Raw genomic sequence first — 27,270 nt, forward strand, 5'->3', positions numbered from 1 at the left:
GGAGGGCTAGATGGTAATCAGGCGAAAGGAGAAGGCGAAATAGATGCAAGGGCTTGAGGTCAAGTTGGACGGTGAATGTTCCCACAAATATCGGATCAACAATGCTTAGCTAGGCTTCATATGCGAGAACTATATCTACACTGCATCATTTAGCTAGGATGTGGACACGGACGGGTGATCGTTGTTAGACAAACACTCGTTCGGTTTTTCAGGCCGACTTCTCTACCTTCAACCGTCATGTATCCGCGATCCAAGTAGGACGACTGCCGCCACTACTCGTGTTATTTCCTTCATTAATACAGCATGGCAAGATTCAGTAGGCTAATATATGCGCCAACCTCTCTGTACAACTCATATTTTCAGGTAGATGCTATTTCTCAAACTTTGAATGTCACAGTTTTACGTAGAGACGGAATAGCGTCAAGCAGTCGAGAATTTGGTTCTATGGAAGGTAACGACAATGATTCCGGTGTGACGTTACTACTTTGACCTTGAGTGCTATTATTCTTGCCCATCACAGATTCCCTGTCGAGCAGAAGGAATGCAGTATCAATGGCCCGAGCTTTGTTAATTGCCAAGTACCTTTGTTTTTAAGCGAAGGACAGATTGTGAATCACAATTCAACGCCCGCCTTTCCTCCGGTAGTAAGTGGACGAACTCCGAGGAACTAATCGTCACAATATGAAAGATACAACAAGATTTCCCGCACGGTGGTGAGTCTGGCGACAAAGTAAATAGAGTTTGCCTTACATGTGAATCAAAACTAACGATACTCGCATGCCAGTACAATATGCCTTATAATTGCAACATCAGGCGTTGAAGTGACGACCAGCGGAAGCAGAAGCCGAAGAACTCCCATACCCGACATATATCCGTGTTCAAAAGGTCTTGAACGGTACAAACCACAGAGCAATGGCTTCTCGTTTCGCCAACATCATACTCTCTGTCCTAGGAGCGTCTGCTACCATTCTCTATGATGGCAGAGTCCCAGTTGGCATGAGCAACTCTATTCTCGATACATCTGTAGGTCCTTTTTCAATGTGCGTCCGTCTATCGGAGTCATGAGATTGCTGATACTATTCTTGGCGACGAACAGTGCTGTCAAAGGGCTTGAAAGTGCATCTTTTGTATCGCATTCAATATTCTTCGTCATCGTCAGAAGTTCATAACCTACTTCTAGTACACTAGCTTCGTCCCTTACTCATCAACGGAGCAAGCTGTCTCTATAACGATTGACTGGACGTCGATTTTCACTCCGGGAGGTTCCTCGCCACAGTATGGGTTTCGCCGGACAGAACTTATAGCCCAAAAGGATGGAAAACGCGACTGCTCTGAATGAGGAGATGGACACTGGCGTGTCGGTGTTTCACTTCTCCATTAAAGCTGATGAGAGTCATCCGTTGAACTATACGCACGAATATCAGGTAGTCTTTATCGAGCCAACTGATGGGTCGCATGTGTTCGGACTTCAGCTCGGTAAGTCAGTCAAGATATGACGCAAATTATCTCTGACAGTATAACAGGTTCGCCATTCACAAACCCTACAGGCGTAGTCCCAGCACCGAATGCTACCTCATTTAAAGTGCTCGATCACGATTTGAACATTCTGTTTACTATACTTTTCACGAGCAAGACATGGCATAATTTCGCTGTGCAAGTCGATTGGGGAAATCTCACCTTCCAAGTGTTCTATTCCACAAATGAGGCTCCCCTTGATGCTGTCACCGACGTGATGCCAAATGATTCTGCAGGTGCGGACATCGTTGGGGATTTTCATTTTGGGATCCTAAAGGTAAGGTTTATATGATTCCGGGAACAGGATCCTATTTAACTAATCAAAACAGCCGCCTCTTGTTAACCCATTGGATTCACCGGCTCAACAGGCAGATGTGGTGCACTACGGTCTCCAGGAGGGAAGTCTTGAGGGATTACTCTATTCCAGCGTCTTTATGGAGACCGGCCCACTTGAGTGAACATGGTCGTCTATCAACTACAAAACTATTCTAATGAAAAGACAATCATGCTGCTGTATATGCACATTATTAATAGTGCTGCTAATCGTGGCTTTTCTCTTCAAGTACAGTGTTCCTTGTGTTCCACCCAATCACGTCTTTGACATTCCACAGAACAATAGAATACTTTCTTGCACTTACTGCACTGGGATCTAGTGGGGAGATCGGAAGCCCCACAACGGGCGCATAGCTTCGATTCGAATTTGTCACACCGGACGAGGCGCTTCTTTTCTACGAACAAAATATATCAGCCCCGAATTCGCGAGAAAGCTCATTTTAGGTGCACCATCTGCTACGACTCTCTCATAAATCTTCTCCTGTTTTCCTGTTGGCCTGTCAACGCAGTATATTTCACGAGCTGATCGACATACGTCGTTTTTTCTCGTCCGTCACCAATTCGTATGTGCCCAAATCCTTCAGCAGCTTCAATCGAGGATCTGTAGGCTCCTCATTTGCTAAATGGACTGTATACAGGCGCACCACGCGAAAGCGGCGTCAACCGGACCATGCAGAGCATAACTAATAAAGGAAAACGCACAGTCAAGAGACTCGTGTTGTATTCTTGCATTCGGCGCCCACATATCCGAGTTGTACCACCCGCGAATCGTTTTCTCCGCAATTCCCTGAATCGCCATGGAGACATCGAGGTAGCTCACTGATTTGGGTTCTTCGCTCTCCATTTCCGGCTGCTTCTTTATGATAACAACGTCGCCTTTCCACATCGGCCGAGAGCTAGGTCTTTTAGGATCTACACCCACGATTCTGGCCATTGCGTGGTTGACAGGGAGACGAGGACTAATATTGTAATACAAATGGTACCGGCCGTCGAGGGGTTCTTCGTGGTCTTGGATATCGAATCTAAGCAGCCGCGTATATCCTGCTGTATATTTTCCGTATAGTCCTCGCAGGTCGACTGCTGTACTGTAGAAACCGCGCGGATGGGATTTGGCTCCAGCCTCGCTGAAAACCATGTCAACGAGATGGGGCTGGTCGCCGTTGACTGGGAAGAGGAGGACCTTGAAAGTTGTCGCTTTCGGAAACGTGAATATTGTGACGCGCTAACGACTAGGGGGGGGGGGTTTACTTTTTATTTCGTGGTCGCGAACTTGTACTCGACAGTCGTCTACCATTGCGATATGGAGGACAAAGATTGAGGCGAGGCGCCGTGTTTGCCCCGCGCATTCTCACCAAGCTAGTCATGTGGAAAAGAAATGAGAAAGATGCCATATTTACTCGCACAAAAATAGCGGTAATATGTCCGTAGACGAACCGAGCTGAGATGGATTCCCTGTGAATACGCAAGTATTAGTAGTACTAGTATGATTCTTTTATCCCTTTGAATTGAACGAGAAGCATTCGGGTCAAAATCTTCAGAAAGGCGCATAGCACTAAGGTTCATAGCAGAACGTATTGAGCAGCTCCTCCATCTTTGGAATGGTCTCTGCCAAATAAAGAGCTAAGGGCAGTCTAGGCCTCGCTCGAGAGAAATCTTCATTGTAGCAACTCATACAGATTTCATCTGGGTAGGATCCCGTCTGAATCGCATGAACGGGAATTGACGAAAAGATCCGATATACATTACGTCGAGGTCGGAGTTAGACGACAGCGGCTTTTGTCATAGGCGACGAATGAAAGCCTTGAAGAGAGGTGAGCCCCCCGTTGAGGGATAGGATCGTATGCGCAAGCTACGTGAGTCTTTCCACTAAAGAAGAAAACGATGTACCAATGTAGGACCGCATGTGAACGGCTCGGAACGTTAAGTGCCCCCCCGTACAGGACAAGTATCATCTTCTGAGCGGCGTTTATCTGCAGTAAATACTACGATAAGTAGTATTACACGGCGCAGTCAAACGAAGGATGATGCCGGGCGTAGTCTGTAGATGTCACATACGTCTTGCGCGGAAAAAAATCGACAAGTCCGTAGTAAGAGTGGTCACAACCTCCGCTATACAGAGGCCGGCAGAAATTTCAATGTTTCCAAGGTATCGAGGAATGATTCACATGGCATGGCATACAGAGGGTCAGAACTCAACGCAATATAGAGTCGCTAGGTGAACTTCTGATACGGGGCAATTGGAAAAACACACTGGCAGGACCTAAGTACGAGGGCATGCAACCTGGTAAAGATACATTTCCCACTGTAGATCTCAAGAACGCGATTTCTGCAAGATTTCTGTGGCAGATACTATGAATGGGAAAGCGGGCAGGAGCTTGCGGGACAGAGCACAACTCGAATCAAAAGAAGTCCGAGAGGTCGCAAAGCCGTTTCCGTCCTCGCCGTTTAAAGATGATTTTCGTGCATGATCAGACCGCTTGCCTATATTTTTACGATTTTGAAGCATTCTCGAGTAACTTTCGGAAGGTTGAAGGATTGGATTGGTAATAAAGCATTTCAGAACAACATGCATCAACGGCGTCCTAGAAGAGATTTGGGAGAGAAATAATTCAAAACCACCGGCACAAGTCTGTCAAGACAGCAGACGAAGACCAATCCCATGATAAGTCTTTGAGCCACTCAGACAGCCCAACAGAACCAGGGGTTGAAGTCATATTACCGTCCGGAGAATTTCGTTTCGCAGCCTCTTGATGATCAAATGATCAACCAGGACACGTTGCTCATGTCGACGTTCTGCTTGGAAGTTAATAAAACAGGGTGAGAAAAGATAGCGCGTTTGTATCGGGTCCCGCGTTAAATCTCTTGGCTTCTTTTCGCTCAAAGTAACACCGAGTCCCGGTGTTTTGCGCACACGGACAACCCAACTGCCGGAAATGTCAATCCATACTCTTTATCCCTCTCTCCTTGTTGCACCATAACATTGGTCAATGCTCACGCCTTATCGAGATTTCATATTAGATTCCTTCCACCATCGGGTCGTACACAAAAATGATTTGGCGATCTAAGTAGAGGGCTTAGGTCGGGGTTTCTGCATGGGTCGTTTGAGGCCTCCACCGCCAGTCATAGGGATTCCAATGGGTCCTCTGAATCCCCTACGTTCACCTTGGTCAAACAAACGCAAGGAGATATTCAAAAAACTCACATGCGCGACATGTCCCATTCCTCCTCCTCCTCCTCCTCCTCTGAATCAGAATCGGCCGCAAGCTGTTGTCCAGCATTACATCCAGCTGCCTCGCCGCCAGGGGTACTAGCTTCGTTCAGAGTTCCAGATCCTGTACCGGGCTGAGATTTCTCCTCTGATGTGTTGTCGTTACTCGCTGCTGCTGCTGCATTATCCACGACCGGCGTCTCCGATTTGTTCTCATCCGGCGAATCGGCGGCCGTCGGTTGTTCTCTAGAAGTGCCAGGGTCAGAACGTACGTACAATCCGGAGAAATAAACAAACGTTTTGTCTGATGAAGCCATTCGTTCTGTTGTGGATCGATTGCAAGAACAAGCGGATCGATACCCGGATTCAAATATAACTGTTAGGGCATATGCCATAAGGGTGAAAGTCCGACTCGGGATATCCTTTCAGAACTGCGATTGTTGCTTCTCGGAAGGTTGAACGAACTAACGTTGAAAACCTCTTCCCGATTGACATCCTCTGCCTCCAACTTTAACGTCAGATATAGTTAAGCGCCCAGTGCCGGGATTCCGGCTTATTATCCTTTTGACGCATTGAGAACAAGGGTATGAAGAAGCTTGGTCGCTAGACCTGCCTGACTATACTATCACCCTAACACACAGTCGGAGGCTCGTACAAGGACGTCCTACTCCTTCCCCCGATAGTTCTCCATGGTAAAACTCTCCACGTCATAGGCTTGGTTTAGGTCTAGCCGGTGGTCTAGTCGGGGGTTTCGGTCGAGCAATCCCCCCTCCTGCAATGGGACCATTAGGACGTCCTGCCAACCGCACGACACTATAATAAGAGTTATGAAAATTAGAGTCTCTCATAATCTGCAAGCCACTCACGCCACAGATGTTACAATCGTTCTTCTTGCATGCCCAACCTGTGTCTTTCTGAGAACTTGGATCATCATCATTGGGGCCTTGAGGACGAGCGACAGTAGTGGGAGTTGCCTGCAAATAGTCCTGCATAAGGCGCAAACAACTTCGATCTCTTAAGCGCCTATTCCCACAAAGGTCAATCAGATTTTCTTTCTCTTGCGGCGTTAAAGAACTCGGCAGCTCTTTAAGGTTCAATGACGGTCAACGCTCACTGAGAGTATGAAATCATCAGATGGACTCCAATATACAATCAAGGATAGCGCATCGGCGTTCCTTCACAACAACATTGACTGCTTCTTCCAAGACCTCTTCCAGAGCTGTAGCATCACTGCCAGCCACTCGCCTACCCCAAGCCCAACCGCCGGAAGCGGCTATAGCAATCTGCGAAAAGTCGGGGCTATCCGGACCGAATCCTACAGAGAGTCGCTCGCCAATAGCCTGACTACCTAGACCTGAGGGGTATACACCCAGCATAGAGAGCTTAGGAGACTAAACGAGGAGACTGCGTTAGATGTAAGGACAAGCAGCAAATTCCAATGCAACGTACCTTCCAACCGCCGTTGTTCAAAACGATGGTCAGAAAAGGCTAACATCCATGATCAGTCAATGAGTGCGCAGCCAGTGAAATTGCCACCCACTGTGTCATACTTTCGAGCCATCCAGTAGACAGAACTGGGAACACCAAACATAAACGATCCGTCTCCTACAATTGCCACAACAAGTTCGTATGGCTGAGTTCCTTGGACCTGGTAGCTTTTCACCTTGCCTCCAATATAAGCGCCGACGGACGCTCCCAAAGCCCAACCTAAAGACGAACCACCGGAAGTCAGCACACTGCCTGGGACCGTCGGGCGTAGATGCTCCCATACTGGTCCAAAATTGCTTATGCTTTCATTTAGGACCAGCGTTTTCATCCCACGACTTGGTGTATGCAATTCGATGGCTCTTCTCAATCCCCCAATGACGTTCGGAACAGTCAAATGGTCTCCCGAAAATTCCCGCTCTCGATTGACCAAAGTTTCAAGCCATGCAGCATGGGCATCTTTGAGCTGCTGCCCTCGCTCTTGCACAATCCTGCTCCCAAGAATCTGCTCCCCAACGCTCCCTCTCTGTTCGTCAAGCTGCCTGACGCGCTCCACTATCTGCGTAAGGGCCACTTGGGCGTCCGCCTGGCAGATCATTTCTGCTGCAACGTGCCATGAGCCGATGGACGATGCTTTGAGTGGGTCCGCACCCGAGACAACGAAGACCCGGGCTTCGTCGTTGGGTTTCGCCAGAGCAGGAATCCATGGTAAGTCCGAGTCGATAATAAGGATGGCATCGGCATTCGCAAGATGGCTATTAGAAGTATTCGATTGAAGGTACGAAATGCCGGAGAGGAAGGGATGAGAGAAAGGGACGCTGACGGCTGAAGGGCAAGTGACAGAAATCGGAATCGCAAGAAGAGTCGAGAGAACGAGCAACGGCTCCACAGCATTCACATTTCGGCCGAGAGAAGAGGTGATGATAAGAGGATTCGCAGCAGTCAAGAGGGTAGTAGCAATGGTGGCCAGCGCTTTTGGGGCCAAAGCAGTCGCCTCAACGGACGGCCACTGGTGGAGATCTTTTCCTGTAGCATCCAGTACGAAGGCATCGACTTCAGCCTCCATGACTTCTCTCCGGCCCCACAAATAAACGGGCCCTTTCGGATGGCTGGTCGCACTGCAAAAGTGTTATCGTAATTCGCTGGAGACAAGAACGCACACACATTTGTACGGATCGCTTGACAACCTCAGCGACAGTGTGACTGCTATTAATTTGCGCTGTATAACGCATATACTGGCGGACTATCGCTGCCTGGTCCGGAACATCTACTCCATTTCAGAGGTCGCGCGTCGCTAAGATAAGAAAGCCTCCACACCTTGAATCCACATTATCCATTCATTCCTTGATCCTTTCAATTCTCCATCGCTGGAGAATGCCGAAGCACCCGCATATATGAGGACGGGCGTCTGCCCGCGGTCGACATTGTGAATAGCACCGGCTAGAGCCTGCCGCACTCAATATGCATGAAGGCCGAAGGGGGGGCGCGAAAAAACGGAAAGGTGAACACTCACCTGGGTGCCCACATCGACATGCACAATAACCACAGCTGGCTTCCCAGTCACCTGCGCATATCCCTGCGCCGAGCTCAGCGCGACCATTTCATTCGGACACGTTACGATAAGCGGTGAAGTCTTCCCATCCTCGATTCGCTGTCTTTCGAGTTCTTCGAGCAATGCCGGATGGTCAGAGCCCCAATTCACGAACGCATGAGTGATACCACACTCTGCGAGGGTTCGCAAAAACACTGAAGACGTGGTCAGCATCGATGAGGAAGGACGATGGGAAAAAATATGTACAATTTCATCCGCTTCCAGGCCCTTTTATCATGAGTGCGAACAGGTGATCAGTTTGTCATCGCTGGATATCGACATCGGCCGAGGCGAAATGAAGGTTGTGGTGGTGGTAAGAAAGCAAAGAACGATACGGTTCAAACTGAACAAACATAATTTTTGCCATAATAATTTTCATCAAAAATTCTAGCGTTAATGCATTGTCCACGGAACATTCATCGTCCATAATTAAATAATGTCTAAAATGATAGCACCGTCTAATTAGAGACGGCTAAGTAGGTCTAGTATCTATAAGTCGACTAAGTGTTACAGTATGAGTCATCACTTCTACTTAATGCGTGTTACGTCCACGGCCACGAATAATGTCTAGTACGCTCCGGGTACGGATTCTAAACCAGAAAGTGAATGCGAAAGTTGCTACAATCTATAAAGCATAGGTTCAACCTCTAAACAAATCCTCAAAAAAATGGGAAAGCTTACGTTGAAGACAATGAAAGCGGCCATTAGTCCAACGTTCCGCCAATGATGTGAGTAGAAAATATTGAAATTGTTGGACAAGAATTCATCAGTGGTGCGAGTCGAGCAGAAGCCACAGGCTGACGAAGCATCGGGATTGGTGAGGTACCCACCCGCTCTTGCAATGTAGGTTTGCATGTACTGGCTGCATGTTTGTCCAGCGGGGGGATTGAGGGTGACCAGTTCCACTGACGAGCACGTAACATCCTGGTGACCGACGGCTTGGCCCAGCACACCCTCAATAAGATAAGTGTACGGGGAGAGACGGTACCTGCAGGAACTGTGAGATACATGCACTCGAGAGCATAATTTAAACTTACATCCACTTCCACCATCCGAGCTCTCGATAAGGCTGCACAACACCATTACTGTCCGATATATAAGCCAATAGAACAAAGGAAGAGCAAAGGAGCTTCACTTACAACGTGAGCACGAACGAGAAGAGGAAACTAAAGAGAATAGCAGCGATCTCCGCATTGGGACTCATAGCAGCGATGCTCTGCCCAATCGTAGTATAGTACAACGGGAATATCAAGCACATCATGAGATAGCTGTATCCCGCACGATCACTGGTAAACCCAGACGTCCAGTACCAGCAGAAGAAGTATAGAGATGACCCGAGGATATTCCAGGGTACCTCGACGAGGATCTGCGAAGTCACCAAGGCAGTCCAAGTGTACATGCGGCTTGGACGTTCGCGAATTTCGTAGATGGAGCGCATATTGAGGAAGGGAATCTGAAGCTGATTCGCCAGAGGAACACTAATGATGGTGGACATGAAGATAGACTGGGGGCGCGCGCGCGGGGGAGGGGGGGAAAACAAGATGTTAGCTGTAGTAATGGCGGAAAGAACGACAAGAGAAACGCACGAAGAGTTTGTTTTGTGTACCCTGTTGCGTATGCTTTGACTTGAAGAATGAAAATCCAAGGAAAAGACCAGCGATAATATTCAGCATCATCTTGGCCATCATGTAGCTAGGATCGCGGAAATGGTCGGAAGCATCACGCTTAACGAGCTGTACCACTTGATGGAACCAAGATGTGGCATACTCCGAATGCAAGGTAGTTCCCACCGCAGGCTGCGAACGCCCTTTGGCGTGTATTTCCTGGATCTGTCCCTGAACCTTCGTGAATTCGTCCGAGTTACACCAGATCTCATGCCAATCCTCTCTCGTGGTCGCAGATGCACCGGCGCCGATGACGTCAAGCATAAACTCAGCACTTGTAACACGTTGTAAGTCAGAAACGCGTTATAATCACATATGAAGGCGAGACATACGGGTTCTCCTCCGGCTCACATCGACGTGACCCGTGAGCATGGAAGTAGTCGATGAGGGTCGTGGCATTGTGACCTAGATCGCCAAAATAGACGGTCTCACCACCTTTCCGGAGAAGCAACAGACGATCGAACATTTGGAAGAGTTCTGCCGATGGTTGATGGATGCTAGTAGGGGATTGTGTCAGCCCAGAGTAGGTATCCACCTAGAAATCCGATGACTTACGTGCACAAAATGGCTTGTCCATTGTCTGCAAGATCACGAAGGAAAAGCATGATTGCCCAAGCGCTTTGGGAATCCAAACCAGAGGTTGGTTCATCAAGAAACAACAGTAGTTTGGGCTGTAGCAGAGGCACCGAATTATTCCCAAATAAATCTGCTGATACATTGACCTTACCTTCGCTGCTAGTTCCACGCCGATGGTCGTCCGTTTCCGGTTTTCAATGCTCAAAGAACCGACAGTCGCGTCCCGATACGGTTCCAAACCACAAAGCTGGATACATTTCTCCACACTAGGAACCGAAGTATGAGAGAACATCATCGATCGGATAAAAGCACCACGTACTATTCCACTTTTTCACTCAGAGGTACAGATGAGGGCTGACGCAATTGCGCGGAGAATAAAAGCGCCTCGCGGACGGTCGCCGATCCAACATGAGTATCTTGCTGTTGACAGTATCCACTATAACACCGGTCAATCGGCACGCAAGGAAGTCCAACGGAAAATAAGTCTAGACATACGTTTGAGATTGGAAATCCCTTGGGAGGGCATGTCCATTAACGAACCGGTCGCCAGTAATGACACCAACGTTGGCACGCTCCGCCAAGACATTAAGAAGGGTCGTCTAACACAGAATATAATCAGCCGGGAGTTCACATTTGCCGCCTAGAAATAGACCAAAATCGCACTTTACCAGCACCCGATTCCCCCATCAGTGCAGTGAGTTTTCCCGGGGCCACAAATCCAGAAACACCATTCAAAAGTCTTCGTTTTCCGTCCGCAACTGGAACGGTGTAAGTCAAGTGCTGCCAGGAAAACACATCCGTCACAGAAGGCGTTGACTTAAGCGCCTTATCGTAATCGCCAGACTTTTCCTCGTCACTCAGACCCCCACCTCGTGTTGTGGTTTGAGAAGCCTTCTCGGCGTCATCATTGTCGGAGCTTTTCTTCGGCACTGCATCGGTTTTTGCCCCACGCTTGAACAAGACGACGGAGTTTGCCGAAGTTAACTTTGTATTGACTTCAGTGAAAATGAGGAGAGCTGAGGTATACACGACAAGGAAAGCGATGATGATGCCAAAATTCTATGCCAAACTGATGAGAAATCGGCGATGCATGTCAAAACAGACACATACCCGCCAAGTGTGACTGAAACGATAATCAAATGAAAGGTACGCAAAGGTGTTTCCATCAACGAAAGCCTGGCCGGATTGCGCTCCGACGACAGGGCATACTTGATTGTCCAAGGAGACATTCTCGTATCCTGCTCCACGCGGAACCAAGGAACCACAGCTGCCATTGATAGAGCGAAATTCGTTGGTCATGACTGATTCGAAACCCCACCTCAAAGGCTACATACGTTCTCTGTCAGTAATGACATAAAAAGTACGTCACCAAGACATACATTGAGATACGATATCCATTTGAGAGCACCGATCATCGATGGTAAAGGCAGTGAATACCCGGTATAGACAGCATAAGCCAATACAGAAATACCAGCAAACGTTTGGGCAAGCGCTAGTTCAAAATAAGCACAATGACGAAGCAAACCGGCCGAACCTTCCCACCTTCTGCCGCGAAAGCGGACGCGACGGCACGGAACCAACTCTTCATCGTAATGGAGACGACGAACATGAACAAGAAGAATATGCTGAAAGGGGAGAGATGAACGATAATGTTCCCACAGATGAAAAAAAAGTACTCACAAGAACTGTCCCGCTGACTGCTGTAATTGCGCCATCTCATAGATTAAGACCGAAAAGATCACCGACGATGCAAAGGCCATGGGGATATCGACCAGAACCAAAGCCACTTGATCGATAAAGGGATGATATAGCGCCCACGAGTGTTGTCGAAGTATGATAGGCCGTTGAGCATAGAGTGCAGGGATTTCGGCCATGGAGATCAAAGCAGAGAAAAACAATGCACTAAATAAGCGTTAGATAATCCAAAATGAGCCAGGACATCACTTACAAGAACAAGACACCCCCACGAGAAAAGTATGCATTCGTGGAAGTAGAGATTTTGAGATACACGGAGCCAATAATGATACCTTGGAAGAGGAAGGAACTATCACTCTCATGAGCAAATGTTTCCGGAATTTCATCACCGTGGCATCGCTTACAAAAGATTCAAAATCGTCGCCAACAAGTTCCCTCTCAGGATCTGTATTCGCCGTAGCATGACCGCTCTAGCCTGCATCGGCAGTGATGTCAAGTGTGAGGAACCCAATCGTGTATGCTTCGAATGATCCTCTCGTGCGCTCTCCTTGTACGACTGAACCATATCGGCTTTGCCTACACGTTCCGCCTTGAAAAGCTGAATCTCGGCCTTGTTCGCTTTGGAAATCCCCGAAGTTTGGAAGTGGGCTGCAAATTCCGCCGCAGTCCGGGGAAGATGCAAGGCGTCTGAACGCGGTATCCGGCCATTGGGATCGGTAACGGCAACGAGAAAATCCGCAGTAGTTTGACGATTGGCAGGCTCATAACCCATATCGATGAAATAGGAGCGCGCTTCGTTAGCAGGGCCGTAATATGCCATCTTGCCTTCGTAAATCACGCAGACCTGTAATGTGTCATCAGATGAGATACACGCCAGTAGGTCAGCGGGAGCTATCTACCTTATCAAAAAGTTTGTACAGTGACTCCCCGGCTTGATACAGGGAAACGATGGTTGTCATTTTCGCAATATCGGTGGCAATGCGAAGGGCACGGACGAATTCAAGAGCGGTGGACGCATCAAGACCGCGAGTAGAGCTGGGAATACATCAGATCCTATATTATCAAAGCAATATAAAGCCACTTACTTATCCCAGGACGCCACGCATGCCCGGGTTGCAAGAACCTCTGCAATGGACACGCGTTTTTTCTCCCCACCAGACACACCACGAATAGCAGCATCGCCGACAAGGGTCTTTCTCACGTGTTTCAAACCAAAGACGGTGGTCAATAGTTCAGTGATGTGTTCGGCATAATCCTCTCGAGAATATCCCAGACGAAGGTGAGGCGCACGCAATTTAGCCGCAAATTTAATTGTCTGCTCGACAGTAAGGGAAGGGAAATGGACGTCATCTTCGGGACAGTAAACAACGTCGCCGCGATAATTCTTGTAGACATCGCGATGGCTAAGAGAGTCGAAATGGACATCGCCCTCGAAAGCGTGATATTCACCGCGTTGATTAGCCAGAGTCTTGAGCAGGGTCGTGCAGCCTGACCCGGGGCGCCCCAGTACCACTAAAAATAGAAATATTAATAACAGCTAGCCTAGGGCAAAAAAAAAACAAGGCATACACAACATTTCACTCGGGTTCACAACTCCCTCGAAACCTGATAGAATGTCGCGCGTGTGGGGATGTCGAGCGGCCTGGATGCCTTCCACGATACCCAAAGGGTTGAGAGTCGATCCCAGAGTTGGTTGATACGAAGCCGTGGCACCGAGTCCGATGACTCGCAAATTTTCAAACATGACTCCCAATTCTCGTGACTTGATATTCGCTTTTTCACGCCTAAGAAGAAATTGGTGAACACAACTCCAGACCCAAGGAGAGATTGACATACTGTTCAGCTACTTGTTCCAATACTTTTCGTAAATCAAAAGCGTGGAGCGTATCCGAAGATCCTGTTTCTTCGATATTCTGGGTCGCCGCCGACATTCGACTGAGAGACCTACGCAATTCTCCGTCGCCATCAGGATTGAAGTAGTTGACATCAACGTGGGAAATGGCCGACTCCCCAGAAGAAGGCGCTTGAGTCTCTTCCCCGGGCATGATATGGATTGGAGGAAATGTGGAGATGCGGTTAATTTCACAGCGCAGCCATCCATAAATATATATCTTAACCAAGATGTAATCGGCTCGATACGCGTAACACCCCAAGGACGTGTCAACGAAACCTCCCGCAATCATCAGTTTCCGAGACTAGGCTGGATAGCCGGATAAACTGATGGGGTGCTTTACGTGGGCGCCGTGGGCCGCCCCTATATATTCCTGCGCTCCAGGCAACGCGCTAAGGCACTTTGCTGACAGTTGTAATGGTATCTGACATAGCAAGAACCATAATAAGAAGAGTGAAACGCCTGAGTAAAACGATAGATTTGTCAGAATTTGTCGACGGCATCATACGCGTACGTACCGCACAAATTATTAATTATTCAGTCACGAGAACTGATATGAAAAGTACTGTATTTTTTTTGGCGCGCCCTTCGGAAGGCTTAGTGTAGATGGACCCAAGGAAAGGGTAGAGCCTCAGTGAAGATTCCCGGCGCGTGACAGATGTTGAGCGTGGCGCTTGTCGACATTTGAACAAGAAGAGTTTCCGGGTGACCCGATGCTACAGTAATACATGAGCAAATAATAATGACGTAAGATTTATCCGACCCGGAAAGGCACTTCCGTTTATAGCACTGAACGCCATTCGCCCGACGCCAACCGTCGTAACACACTAAGCAGTGTTTTATCCCGTCAGTTGATCTAATCATACAATTATTCAAGCACTGTACTATCAACACATTTGGTGGTGACTCTATGGAGTCAAGGACATCCGTACCCTCATTTCCACGCCATGAATTACAGCACCACTTTTGAAAGTCTCAACGATGACGGAAGAACTCGAGGCTCCCTGACTTTTCGCTTTAGCGGGCTATCCATGCCTACAGTTGTGAATCAGTTCTGATGCTCTCATTACAGATGATATATATTGCACCGCATCTTCGTAACGTCCGAGAAAGCTTACCCAATAAATTCCGAACTGGAGGATAGATCAGAGTATCTTTAACCGGCGTATCACATACTCATTACGTTACCTTCCATGTTATCACACTTCTAAAAGAGTATATCTCTGCTCCCTGAGACAAACTTGGCTGTGAGGAGTGGGCTGACGACCTGACCGAATCAGACTTATGGGCTTCTGATGAGTGCGTCAGTTCAATGTTTTGATTCTAATCCTTTGTGAGTAGCTTCGCTGTTTCTGCTGCCATCTCCTCGGCCCGTGGGGTGTCACTTGACACAGATATCATTTCTTTCGCTGTTTGGGTGATGACGAATCCGTCGCGTACAAATCTCCAGAAAGCTCACGTTGCAGGGTCCCAACAAGTTACCGATCTGTCGGTGCAAAGTTTGCGAGCATAAGTACAAGACCCACTATAACCCTAGCAAAAAAAAGCAATTACATGTCTCCTGACTTGGAATGATCTGCGGCGTGCGGTGGGTGGGTGAACACAACTGTACCAAGTATTCATGCCTTGATGCAACAAGTGCAACCGTTCGCTGACTTGGGTTCTCACAAAACTCAATGTCTTGCAGGACCGTGGATACGATCAGGCACAATGGCTCGACGTCAATGTCGCGAAACTCTCAACCTGACGATCCTCTGCGATCCTAGTGCTAGAACGTAAGCATAACGAGAATTCACACCCTTAAAAGGCAACTCTTACGAGGCCGCTAAAAATAACACCTACATCAGGTGTTTATGTATCACGATTGAAGTTGCTGGATGCAGGGTTTTAGTTGGTACCTGATAGCTTATGATGCTAGATTTCCTCAAGCTTTGATCCGTGTGCGTGTTGGAATCCTTCCTGGACGACAGACGTCCTTGCGTAAAAATATCTTTTGAGAGTTTGCATTTTAAGCACCATGAGTAGTACTTGTACATCCAATAAACAAATCAACATCCGGTGGTACTACAGACCTCCACGGAAACACAAGTCTGGGCGCGCCCAAGAGTGTACGTAAGGACCATCGAAGCAATGACTCCCACTAACTATTTTGGCTATGAACAGAGCCCGCTCGTCTCCAGCAGAAAAGAAGCCAAGAGACACGTAGACGGTCTGTGTTTCATAGAAAATAGTTAAATGAGAGTGATGAACGATGGTCACTCAGTATTCACGGGCCGACATCGCAGAATATGAATGGAATGACGTGAATAAGAAAGAGGTCATTCGAGGAAGCTGCAGCCAACTGACGCGCTAACTGCACGTACAGGCATTCGCTGATACCCCGAAGACAGGGAGGGACAATGAGGAGAGGACAGTAGCTACGTAGAGATTGGGGGATGAGGGGAAGGAAAAAGAGGCGCTGGATGACAAGACTCGCAACTACGGATCTCTTTATACTGGCAGATGGTTTGTTATTCTATATTTTGATTGTTGCCAGTACTGAGTAGCTCGTAGCTCAAAACACACGGATCTACATTAGACTGTCCGAACCGAATCAGGATCCCCGAAAGGCCACCGAACCTCCTAATCGAGTGAACAATGTACAATCAGCGGACATCCAAAAAATCCTATCGATCCGCCGCTGGTGCGCCCGGGGGTCGGCCGATAGTAACTACACGGGTTGAAATACCAACAGCCTACGAGATGAAATTAATGACCGAAACTTGGACCAGAGGTCGTTCCATTTTTGTCCCTCTCAAGGTCATACATGGCCAAACGTGGCCTATAGGATTCCTCAACGTGAAGGAAGTACCAGACGCGCGTCTTCTCCAGAACTCTAAGGGCTGCCACGTGAAAGCTTGTAATTGACCGCACTGCGGTATTTGTCTGATTGTTCCGCGGTTGGCACCGTATTGATCCTTCCTTTCCGGTTTAGATCACAGTCGAAACTCTGCCATATCACTCACAGCTGATAGGGCCAGAGCAGGTATTATTTACTGACGCCGGTCTGTCACAGTGATAAGACTCAGACAGGTATTGAAAAAAACCAAAGAACGGATGGGATTCGCCCTTGGAGCCATGACGTAGAAGCATGAGGATTCCGAATTCCGAGATAAAGACATACGCTTGGCGAACAAGCTTCGATGGAAGGATAAAATATAATAGTGATGAATTTGAGAGATATATAAAACTACTAGCTATTAGAAGACCGTCTCGAGGCGACGATTCATTTCACAACGGTCCATGCGGTTACAGTGAATTAATAAACTGTTGGTTTCCGAGAGACCTGGCCAAAAAAAAAAAAATAGCCGCACTTTTGTCTGCCGGTTTTGATAATCAGAAAAAGGCCCCATAATCACACCGGTATCACACTCACCTTCAGGCCTTGCGTTCAACCTCCTGTAAGAGGTTCCAAGTCAATTCTCATTCGAATATACTCCACAGCCCCCTTGTAAAATGGATCCCCGAATGAAACCATTGACCGCTTCCTATACCAAGCGGACGCAGACACCCTTGCATCACACCATACCACTCTCGCGTGCAGATCTGAACGCGCAAAGTGAAACACGTATGTCAGCAATTTTGTTCCGACTCCGCATCCTTGAAACAAAGGATCGCAGGCAAATTTGCGGAATCGTGTAGCCATGCCTTCTGGCATTGCAGGGTCATCGGTAGCGGGGACCCGATCCAGAGGACCATCGATGGATTTCATGGGAACCGGTTCAGCGAAAAGGGAGATGACGGCAATTGGTTCGACACGAGACGGTACGAAGGCACCAAAATGCCAGCCCAGTTCGTCTTCCGGTAGTAACACTTTCGTGACGTTTTCTCCAGGCCAAAGCACGGAATGGCGTAACGCTATCGTTTGCTGCCTTGTTATCGGTTTACATATCACATCGGAGGGAACTGGTGCGAGTGATACTGAGCCGGAAGGGTCAAGGATGAAGCTGGGGAAAGACGTACGGAGCTTGAAGGTTTCGGAGTTTGAGATGGCCATATCGTTGGTAGCGACGCAGTACTACGTCGAGACCTACGCTCGAGGGAAGAAGGTTCGCCAGCCACGTGGCCACTCCACGCTGCCAGCTGACTTGCTCTAGCGCCTTGAAACTGAATCGCCAATGAGACCCCAGAAAACTTTCTAAAGCCAGCCGCGCCCTTTTAGAACTATGGGAAGCATGCATGTGGCGGTCATCATCGAATATATCACTCACACACGGCAAAGACGATTGAAAGCACGGCTTACTGATAATTGCGGCAGGAATCGATGAAGCGCTGGTCGAAGGTGAAATTCTAGGTCGTTGTCAACGATGCCGTTAAAATTTCAGACACCACGGGTAAGTAGGCTCTTTGGAAATGCCTTTTGGGTAAGTGGTCCCGTCCTAAGAATCCAACAAAAGAAGGGGTTAATTGGAACCATCTGAAAACACTAGGAAGCAGTGGAGTATGAACCCACAGTGACGTTGCCGCATCATGATACGAGATAAAGGTTGTTGCGCACGACTACGAGCGTTTGTTGCAATTATTGAAGTACCCTTACGACGAGCTCGTAGTTTTGCAAAAGAAAACTGACTCGTAGACGCAGCTGGGGCCATAAGGCTGGGCCTCCCCATCGTTACCAAGGTAGTAGCCTACGCATTCGATTATACCACCCGGCTGCCGGAAAATGGCCCGATGTCTGAAAGCGAAACGTGCATTGTTTTCCAGGAAATAGGCTCACCGGAGACATTGACGTTGAATGGAAAACACGTTGACTTTTGACAGCAACCAGAACAATGGCGATGCACTCTGTGTACATTACGCCCGCACATTTTGGCCGGGTTCTCCTGTAGACTGACCAATCAAAAGAGTGATGGTTTTCATGCTGGGGGCGGAATTCAAATTATCCTCAACACGAGGCCATCATCACCCGCACTGACATAGACGCCAAGAACTCGAGGAGGAGCTGGAGGAGTAGTCAACGGAGGTACCGGAGATCCGCTACTCGCATTTCAATGAAGTAGTCTTATCGAACACCGCAGGACCTTTGTTTGGTGACCAGATCTAGTAGATATGTATTCACTGACGCTGACATTTCAATCCTACGAGTAATGTAAATGCGTAATAAGACCATCCAAAAGAAAAACACAAAAAACGCAACAACAACCACCCCACCCCATTCAGCCTCTCTCAGACATTTGAGCTAAGTAATCGGAAAGCTGGAAACATAAGCATCAAGATATGATAGAATCCTCAGGAGACGAGGCTCATACCTTCAAAGCGCCTGTTCGGATGCTCTCTCCAACGTTTTGCACGTCAGGATTTGCCAGAACACGGTTGAGAGCATCACGTGCGGCAACCTCCAGGCCAGCGAGGCTACCATCTCCAAGCAGCCCTTCATCACCCCTGCGACCCATACCCATTTCCTCTTCCTCTTCACGACCAAAGTACTGATTTGACGATATAGAAGTTGCACCTTGGAAGGATTGCAACCGCGTCTGTGCTTCACTGACGGCTGCGGGATCATACGCGTTCCGCCCGAAAAACATATCAGAAGAAATCGCTTTTTGATTCCCGAACTTGTCACGAGCAGTGGTGGGAGAGTCATCAGCAAGCGAAGAAGTACTGATTCGTGTGGAGTTGGCAGCAGCGGTAAGGTTCGCAGCGCCTGTACCTGGCACGGCACCAAAACCAAGTCTTGGAAATGCTGCAGCCTTCTGAGCTTCTGCTGCAGGGTTGGGCTTTTTCACTGCAGTGGTGGTAGATCCAGACCCTTTCGTGGGGCCTATCTCCAAGGCTGTTTTGGCAGCGGCAGCTTCTTTCTTGGCCTTTTCTTCCTCCTCTTCTCGCTGCCGATCATAACCTAGCTGCCTGACTCTTTCCGCCTCTTCAAGGGCCTTCCGCTCTGCTTCGGCAAAGTCGACCGGTTTCGCCTTGGAAGCACCGAGTCCAAGTCTAGACTTTTTCGCAGCAGATGAAGTAGAGGACGTAGACGATGCAGAGTTGAGTCGAGAGCTGCCTAGTTTATTGGCGCGACTGGCAGCAGATGACGTGATCGTTCGGGGAGCAGATGAACTAGGCGTTGATGCTGGTTGTGCTGGAGAAGGCGTACCAATGATAGGTGGTGTGGAAACTCTGGGTGTGGCGGGCGCGGATGGTTTGGGCGTTGAAGGCTTCGACCATGATTCGAAAAAATCGTCCTCTGTCTGCTCTTTTGGCGTGGGAGTAGCAACATTTTCGACTCCATCAAGGACGATTCCATTCGGAAATCTACTCCTGAGTAAGCGAGAGTAATTAAAAGTCTTGAAAGGCATCGAACCTAGCAACATCGTCCTTGACCCGTTTCGCCAGCTCCTCTTTATACAGCTCTGCGACGCGACTAGAGTACTTTTTCTTGGTATCAGCGTCGTTCAAGAGAGATGCGCCGCCATGCTTTGTGAAGAATTCCGTTGCGAACGCATTCCCTCCTACTTTCATGTTCCTAAGCTGTGCTAGTTGCCACGAATCGAGGTTCGTCGACCTAGGCCGGCTATCAGTGGTCCGTTACGCCTTCTGATACGAAGAGAACCGCACCGAACGAACGAAATATGGACGCCCATATTTCTGTGGTTGCTAGAGCAATCTAAACAGATATATACTCCAAAGGTAACGCTGGACCACGTTGGGTTACGCGCATTGCAATCAAAGCAGGCCTATTTCCCAGTGAACCCCTGGCGTCGTATCTGGGAATTTTAACGGACCTTGTTGCCTTTCTGCACTCTAAGGACCTTGAACACTTGCTCTGTTTCCTGTTTCGTTGGCTCTGCCATTTTTTTCGGTAATTTATCCTCGTGGTCGGAGGCGAAGCGTGTGTCGTGGCCGGCGGCGTTCAGTGTGTCCCGTTTAGGCAGCGCACAGCCACTAGCCCCGCGTTGCTGAAATCAAATCGGATTTTTGTTCTTTGAACTGAACCGTTCATCAAAGCAATGATGCTTGGAAAAAGTGCAGACGTATGAAAGTGCGGCCTCGTTCTTCCTTCAAGTTCCGACGACTACTATACCATACAATAAGAGACCGAGGGCATCCCACGTTTTACGGGGCCCTTTCAGTACAGAATCTGATCATCAAGGTCAGCTTCATGGGAATAGTCATATTGTGCGAAAAAAAAACAGGTAACAACCCGTTCATTAATATTCCGAATTAATGGAACAGCAGGTACACCTTTCGGACCATCATGGAGAGGTTCTTGTAGTATGCCTGCCAGTGGAAAGCCCTGTGATTTGACGCCCTGTGATTCGATGCCTGATCACAAGGTACCCGCGAAGCACTACACAATGTCAAAACACCCTGTTTCCGTGCTTCAACTGGACAGATAGCAGATTTCTCTTGTCTTTGCCGCCCTATTGACGATGCACAGGTTCTCTCTCCCTTGCCTGACCAAGCAGCCAAGGGATGTTTGACTAGGGCTCACGCGACCTTTCGTGGCAATTCAGTAGCCACATGTTTACAGACCAGTTGATCCTCACCAGAGCATGCAGCAGTTCTTCGAGAATACAGCCTGATGTCCTTGGTAGCATGTGTTATAGCGATGGGGAGGCCATTTATCTCTCTCGTCAATATTCGTGAACTCTTGGCGCTCGACGATGCTGAACCTGAATCATATTCTTACCTTCTTTCTTACCCTCTCCCTTTTCTCCTTGGTCGCTGGTAACGTCGCCGTATTTTCTGCACCTTCTGTCCCTCGAAATTCATCTCTCGCGCTAGCTGAACCTTACAACACCTTCGACGGACCCGGGTTTCCCGCATGCAATGCCGTTTCGCAAGTCTATCAGCCTTCCACGGTTGACGAGATAGTCAGTATTGTCAAGAATGCCAGTGATAACGGCATTCCTGTCCGAGCCAGTGGCGTAAGTAACTCATTCTGACGTCTTACAATTCACTACTGAATCATCAGTTTCACAGAATGGGCATATGTGGTGTGTGTATCACACTTTCTAGCGTCACTATAAAGACTTTTTTTTTCTGAGAATCCGTCTTGGCTCTAGATGATACCATGTGTTCAGACGATCCTAACACAATCATAATTAAAACCGACGCTGTTAACGGCATCTCCGATCTCCAATTGACAGATGGTGTCGGAAGTGTAGTTGTTGAGGCCGGCGTCACGTTTCCACAATTGTAAGTCCAACATTGGCTCACATTTCTTGGCATCATCGCATTCTCCTAGGGCAGAATGGCTACATGAACGTGGTGCAGCCCTTGGATATACCCTAGGTCAGTCCTGTATTCTGTACTGTGACATCGGTGGCTTTATCTACACACTCTGCAGTTAATTGGAACATTACTATCGGTGGGAGCTCATATCTGCCTCGATCTATTCCGGTGGCGTTGATACGTTTGAATAGCCGGCGCCGTTGCTATGGGTGCCCACCGGTCCTCTTTACGTGAGGACTCTCAGGTTTCTAGTGCCGCGATGGCCCTAGACATCATCAACGGACAGGGTTCTTACTTAAAGTTGGTCCGGTCGATGCTAGTGCTGATAATTCTATTGAACAGGTGATCTTGTTCATCTTGAGAGGGACCAAACCAATGACACCTGGCTGGCCGCTACCACATCCCTCGGACTGCTTGGAGTCATCGCCCGAGTGGAGATTGCGGTCGTCTCAGATTACAAGGTGTACGCGAATCAGACCATTTTAGATGAGGACGATGTCTTGAATGGAGATATATACGCGCAAATTTCGCCCTATGTGACTGCAAACTATTGGGTTTGCTTTGTTTGCGTTGTGAAACGGGATCAGTACTGACGCGAATGTAGTGGTGGCCAGGACTGAAAAAGTTCCATCTTCGAACGTATGGTGTGGTTGATATTGATCAGCCAGAAGACGCTTTTCAGGTTGGTCTTCTCGGCTAGGGTCTGGTTCCAGTGTCCGATCCTCCCTTAGTCAACCTTTTCTGTGACAGAGATCGAAGCGAACCTTGCACTTACCCTACTCAACGCCGGTCAGAACCTCAGCCTTCCCAACTTCTTTAGTGAGAGCGTGTTGTACGCCATCTGGACAGCTCCAAACTTCCATGGTGGGTGTTAACTATCGCTAAGATCTCGTTATAGTCACTGATTAGTTGGTAGAGAAAACATATAACGTGCCTCTTCTAAGCTGGCCTGTTTATGGAACGGCTTATGACGTCCTCATCGGAGGCCTGTATCCAAACGAGGAGACGGAGTGGTACTATGGCCTGCATGGCCTGACTTTGGAGTTCGCAGTTCCTGTTACACAAGCCAATCAACTCCTGAAGCGCGTTCGTGAACTATTTGACCAATCGGCAGCTGATGGCGAAGCAGTGACGTCGACGTATCGAAGGTGAATTACCCATCGTCCTCTGCGTTGGTAGGTATTCATTAAACCTTTTATTCAGTGGTATCAACATCAAAGTAAGCTTTCTTATCGTTGTCTATTGTATGGACGCCGATATCGTCGGCTACAGTTTGGGAAACCATTCGATAGCCTCTTGGGTCAAACAACTGAACGTGCCGGTGAAATTCCCGGTGATTGGTCAAAGGCGGGTGTTAAGCTGGACTTCCAGTTTCACGGCTGACGAGTACATAGGGTGCCATTATGTTTGACTTCCCAACCTTTCGCCCAACCTTGGGTGACCATCATCGCTATAACGAAGAATGGTAAACGACCTCTTCTTCCCATTGTCCTGAGCTGATACTTTGATAGGTATGCGACTTTGGCCACTACGCTTATTAATGAAGTGAGACAGCGGCTTTTGATCTTGTCGAGGATGATACTCATGTCTCTTCAGTTCCCAGTCCGTCCTCACTGGACCAAGAATACTCGTTCCATATTCCAACAGGCTTTGAAGAATCTTGATCAGGATGTAAGCTCTACCTAGCCTAATACACGTGGGTACTGATGTACACGCAGAGCCTGTCCCGATTTGCGGAGGTCAGAAAACAGTTTGACCCGAATGGCACATTTAAGAGTATCGTTGGAGAGATTATTGGAGTGATGTGAACAGACTTCATGAATATGACCTCGTCGAGTCTGTTTCTATCTCGTGATGACTGTTGATACCTAAAGCCGGCACTTCAATCGTTGTACTAAGCCTATAAATCTATATAACATATAATGAGTACTTGTAGTTCTGCTTTCTCGTATCTCTGTAAAGAAAGATTAAGTATTCACTTTTACCGCTTTCATTTTCAGGTACAACAAGATCAAAAGACTTGAGTTAGCGCTTGGTGAATTGAGCGTCTTCTAGACCGCACCGAGGATTATTACTGCAATGTTGGCATAGGTGTAATAGTCCTTCCAAAAATCACACCCTCATCTTGATCACGCACAGTAAGGTAGCTGCTACTGTATCGCGCGACTTGACGATCACCACCTTGGAGTAGCCAACACTACCTACTAACCACCCATATATCTCTCTGCCAACATGTCGACCCGACCTCTTAACGATGATGAAGTCCTCACTGAATTGAACAAAATGGTACCCGGCGGAACCCTTCCTAATGGTGGTTGGCTAATGGACTGGATAGGTCGCTTTCATCAAGCGGGAGGCACTAGAGAAAGCAAGAGAAATAAAGATAAAGGCAGATGAGGAATTTGCCATTGAGAAGGTGCCCATCCTGCACCTGGATGATGCCCCTAACTAACAACGTCATAAGGCAAAACTGGTCAAGCAGGAACAGCAAGCTGTTTGTTCGCGCGATGTCACTCAAAACTCCACGTGTAGAATTCGAAGTGGTAGGTATATGAACTAGCAACTACTTCTAACGTCCACATGCCTGAGAAAGGGCCAGAAGAAAGTTAGAACATGTCCCTGAATGAAGAATCGATTCCCAGAAGATATAGATGGGAAGAAGACCTGTTTGGGAGGCAGTGGCAGCGGCATCTCGGAGATAGGCAGTAAATGCGTGATTGGAAAGGATGAATGCTTCTCCAGGAAGAACACTTCTTTCAGCTGTGAGATATCAAGGAAGTCTGAGTGTCTGGAATCACCAGTGACAGCTCTGAGCTCGTGTCTGGATTGAACCATATATTTATCTAGGGAAGCCGTGCCTGAATAAGCCTAAAGTTTGCAAGTGACGAGGGAATGGGAAATGGGATAGCATGCGGATGTTCTTCAAAAAATCTCATTCCACCGCAAGGACAAGTTCAGCGGGTCATGTTGCCCGTATTTGATGCATGTCAAACAGAGAGATATCAATTACTCGGATAAGGCGTTTAGTACCAAGGTCACTTGGTTCGCTGGCTGTAAGATATATTTTCTACAGCGGTGGCAGCTTGGTTCGTGCTGCGGATATGTCTGGGAAAGGTTGTCTAGATTTGTGCTCCTTTGGTGTTCGTGCTCAACCACAGCTTGAAGGTCAACACAATTATGAGAGAATAATTCCTACTCCGTAGGTTAATGGGTGCTTCATGCTTTGATATAAGCAATGACATTGAACGGAATGGAAGGTGAGCTGAAAATACGACCAATATTTAACGCATTTTTCTGATATTAAGGTTGCTGTGGGAGATATTGCAGACTGCTGATGAATATATTTCCCGAACAGGCGCAACGTTGATCTAAGTCTGCAGTTAACAACCGCGCAACAATGCATCTGATGTACCCCAAATCAGTCTCCTTCGTGGTAGCAGCAGCAAAGGAGATGTTCTTATTATCCAGAGTAAAAGGGTGATCTAGAACCTAGGGAACAGGAGAGGCCTTTGCGGGCCATTGGAAAAATATCATCGCCAATATATCCAGGACCCCCAATTCAGGTACCGTACCGTGTAACCGTGCCGTGTAATAATGAGATGTGAGAAGAGATGTCCACAGAAGTGCGCAAAGTTCGGACATAATTACTCAAGGTCTGAAAGTTCTCACGGGTTTTGACTTTTGTTTTGAGCGTTGTAGGCAATTCGGGCCAATGATGCGAAGATTTTCTCATATTTTGACCCAAATATGTCCGAACTTTTTGTCCGAACTTTTTTGGGTCCTGCATATCCCGACCAAAATATGATTCGGGATTGCCAAAAACGAAGCCGAGGCCCGAGGGACAAAGGGGCCGACTGTGGCTGTGCACAAGATTTGATTCAGGGCCGGAAAGAATATTCCCGCTTTAACATTTCACCGTCATGATCAGGTTCATTCTTGTCCAGGTACGGCATCCGTCTGCAACGCATTCCCTGACGCTCAACGCACTTAGAATCGTCAAGGAAAGACACGATTGTCGAAGTGGTATGTCCCGTATGATGACGACGAAAAGGTCGGTTCGTTGCCCTTGGACGGATTCGCAAGCTACAATATCAATGTTTAGGTCAGATTGCGCGGCGACGTCCACAGGCTTGTGGCTCCCCGGGATCAGAAGTACCAATCGAATTTTGTAGAGGTGAAGTTCCTTGTACTACCTTTGTGGTCAGATTTGCTCAGACAGCCACCGATAGTTCCGAAACTACAAGATTGTCTATCGTCGTTATGCTGGCCTGTTCTTCTGTGTATGTGTAGATGCCAATGACAACGAGTTGGCGTATCTGGAAGCCATACATCTCTTTGTCGAAGTTTTGGGTGCGTGCCTCGTCATCAGCGCTTACTCGACGGCGCTGAAAGTACCTTGCAGATTCGTTCTTTGACAACGTATGTGAACTTGACCTTGTGTTCAATTTCTACAAGGTATGTGTCCATCCATATCGTCGCCGTGTTCAGACCCTCAGACTGTACAGGTGTATGCCATACTTGACGAGATATTCCTGGCCGGAGAGATTGAAGAGACCAGCAAAGACGTCGTGCTGTCGCGGTTGGAGGAACTGGAAAAGCTAGAGTAGTGTATCAGTGAGTAATAATTCTATTGAATCCGTGGTATAAAGATCTCACATGGCGGTGTGTAGTATGTCTGTATCTCTTTGTATATTGATAAAATACCATGGGTCTGGACTTGGCAATCTCAGGTATGCGGTCGTCTTTTAGTCTTCGACATCATCTTACCCCAGATGATATCAGAGGTGATAATAAAGAACTCGGTGTACTTCAATTCAGTCTTTTCACCTGATGATGATAATTGTCAATGTGGTCCGAGTCTTTGCCGCATGAATATAATTTTAGCCCCCGTTGGTTTCTATTCTTGACCGAAGCACGCAAGACTTCTGTTGCGATCTGAACATGGCAGTTGTTGTCTATTGTCAACCCGTTTCCACCCTCTTGCGCGCTCTTTCCTCGTTGGATTGAGGCTGTACGAAGACCATGTCAATTTACCGCACGTAGGTTCTCTCATATCTACTTGCCAGCACTGACAATGTTAGATGGAGATGATGGCTGCCTGTGC

The 27,270-nt window shown here is 48.0% G+C and overlaps 10 protein-coding genes across 10 annotated transcripts; 4 read left to right on the top strand and 6 right to left on the bottom strand.

Annotated features, from left to right (window-relative positions):
• The first annotated feature begins 850 nt into the window (after positions 1-850).
• BT62DRAFT_934235 (uncharacterized protein) lies at positions 851-2,014 on the top strand. The gene is made up of 3 exons (XM_043186694.1): positions 851-1,476; positions 1,524-1,792; positions 1,845-2,014. Exons 1-3 carry the CDS (start codon positions 1,314-1,316, stop codon positions 1,971-1,973), a joined length of 561 nt encoding a protein of 186 aa, XP_043037555.1. The 5' UTR covers positions 851-1,313; the 3' UTR covers positions 1,974-2,014.
• Positions 2,015-2,218: 204 nt separating this feature from the next.
• BT62DRAFT_921348 (uncharacterized protein) lies at positions 2,219-3,142 on the bottom strand (the record flags this gene model as incomplete). Its single annotated transcript, XM_043184295.1, has 5 exons — positions 2,219-2,337; positions 2,384-2,476; positions 2,551-2,635; positions 2,669-3,042; positions 3,097-3,142. 5 exons carry the CDS (start codon positions 3,140-3,142, stop codon positions 2,219-2,221), a joined length of 717 nt encoding a protein of 238 aa, XP_043037556.1.
• A 1,540-nt stretch (positions 3,143-4,682) lies between these two features.
• On the bottom strand, positions 4,683-5,642 carry BT62DRAFT_249469 (uncharacterized protein). The gene is made up of 3 exons (XM_043180234.1): positions 5,354-5,642; positions 5,051-5,302; positions 4,683-5,000 (listed from the first exon to the last, which is right to left on the bottom strand). Exons 1-3 carry the CDS (start codon positions 5,449-5,451, stop codon positions 4,910-4,912), a joined length of 441 nt encoding a protein of 146 aa, XP_043037557.1. The 5' UTR covers positions 5,452-5,642; the 3' UTR covers positions 4,683-4,909.
• Positions 5,643-6,085: 443 nt separating this feature from the next.
• BT62DRAFT_1029987 (thiamine diphosphate-binding protein) lies at positions 6,086-8,306 on the bottom strand (the record flags this gene model as incomplete). Its single annotated transcript, XM_043178323.1, has 6 exons — positions 6,086-6,447; positions 6,506-6,544; positions 6,597-7,659; positions 7,706-7,808; positions 7,859-7,988; positions 8,055-8,306. 6 exons carry the CDS (start codon positions 8,304-8,306, stop codon positions 6,187-6,189), a joined length of 1,848 nt encoding a protein of 615 aa, XP_043037558.1. The 3' UTR covers positions 6,086-6,186.
• A 194-nt stretch (positions 8,307-8,500) lies between these two features.
• On the bottom strand, positions 8,501-14,630 carry BT62DRAFT_971330 (uncharacterized protein). The gene is made up of 22 exons (XM_043189017.1): positions 14,477-14,630; positions 13,904-14,420; positions 13,637-13,851; positions 13,153-13,579; positions 12,967-13,102; positions 12,472-12,911; positions 12,321-12,416; positions 12,053-12,274; positions 11,915-11,997; positions 11,752-11,864; positions 11,483-11,698; positions 11,036-11,431; positions 10,868-10,971; positions 10,692-10,808; positions 10,524-10,638; positions 10,352-10,467; positions 10,129-10,293; positions 9,719-10,070; positions 9,272-9,636; positions 9,170-9,217; positions 8,814-9,120; positions 8,501-8,757 (listed from the first exon to the last, which is right to left on the bottom strand). The coding sequence occupies exons 2-22, from the start codon at positions 14,248-14,250 to the stop codon at positions 8,665-8,667; spliced, it is 4,473 nt and encodes a 1,490-aa protein (XP_043037559.1). The 5' UTR covers positions 14,251-14,420; positions 14,477-14,630; the 3' UTR covers positions 8,501-8,664.
• A 2,581-nt stretch (positions 14,631-17,211) lies between these two features.
• BT62DRAFT_249897 (uncharacterized protein) lies at positions 17,212-18,225 on the bottom strand. The gene is made up of 3 exons (XM_043180235.1): positions 18,209-18,225; positions 17,374-18,152; positions 17,212-17,317 (listed from the first exon to the last, which is right to left on the bottom strand). The coding sequence occupies exon 2, from the start codon at positions 17,992-17,994 to the stop codon at positions 17,389-17,391; it is 606 nt and encodes a 201-aa protein (XP_043037560.1). The 5' UTR covers positions 17,995-18,152; positions 18,209-18,225; the 3' UTR covers positions 17,212-17,317; positions 17,374-17,388.
• An 883-nt stretch (positions 18,226-19,108) lies between these two features.
• BT62DRAFT_952446 (ArfGap-domain-containing protein) lies at positions 19,109-20,970 on the bottom strand. Its single transcript, XM_043188235.1, has 4 exons — positions 20,714-20,970; positions 20,547-20,665; positions 20,293-20,493; positions 19,109-20,243 (listed from the first exon to the last, which is right to left on the bottom strand). Exons 1-4 carry the CDS (start codon positions 20,780-20,782, stop codon positions 19,241-19,243), a joined length of 1,392 nt encoding a protein of 463 aa, XP_043037561.1. The 5' UTR covers positions 20,783-20,970; the 3' UTR covers positions 19,109-19,240.
• A 154-nt stretch (positions 20,971-21,124) lies between these two features.
• BT62DRAFT_1077890 (FAD-binding domain-containing protein) lies at positions 21,125-24,154 on the top strand. The gene is made up of 17 exons (XM_043179342.1): positions 21,125-21,659; positions 21,717-21,859; positions 21,915-21,930; positions 21,998-22,130; positions 22,180-22,226; positions 22,282-22,302; positions 22,358-22,453; positions 22,509-22,720; positions 22,771-22,848; positions 22,898-23,030; positions 23,083-23,314; positions 23,370-23,385; positions 23,439-23,519; positions 23,561-23,631; positions 23,678-23,711; positions 23,763-23,837; positions 23,885-24,154. Exons 1-17 carry the CDS (start codon positions 21,596-21,598, stop codon positions 23,972-23,974), a joined length of 1,542 nt encoding a protein of 513 aa, XP_043037562.1. The 5' UTR covers positions 21,125-21,595; the 3' UTR covers positions 23,975-24,154.
• A 193-nt stretch (positions 24,155-24,347) lies between these two features.
• Positions 24,348-24,663, top strand: BT62DRAFT_952449 (uncharacterized protein; the record flags this gene model as incomplete). Its single annotated transcript, XM_043188236.1, has 3 exons — positions 24,348-24,452; positions 24,502-24,582; positions 24,631-24,663. Coding segments are annotated over exons 1-3 (168 nt in total), but the record flags the coding sequence as incomplete, so codon positions are not given.
• Positions 24,664-26,086: 1,423 nt separating this feature from the next.
• On the top strand, positions 26,087-26,773 carry BT62DRAFT_952450 (clathrin coat assembly protein ap17; the record flags this gene model as incomplete). The annotated part of the gene is made up of 6 exons (XM_043188237.1): positions 26,087-26,110; positions 26,158-26,217; positions 26,269-26,340; positions 26,396-26,516; positions 26,569-26,621; positions 26,672-26,773. The coding sequence occupies 6 exons, from the start codon at positions 26,087-26,089 to the stop codon at positions 26,771-26,773; spliced, it is 432 nt and encodes a 143-aa protein (XP_043037564.1).
• Between the last annotated feature and the right edge of the window lie 497 nt (positions 26,774-27,270).

Source organism: Guyanagaster necrorhizus (genome assembly GCF_019112545.1).
Source record: "Guyanagaster necrorhizus MCA 3950 unplaced genomic scaffold BT62scaffold_19, whole genome shotgun sequence".
Classification (NCBI taxonomy): Eukaryota; Fungi; Basidiomycota; class Agaricomycetes; order Agaricales; family Physalacriaceae; genus Guyanagaster; species Guyanagaster necrorhizus.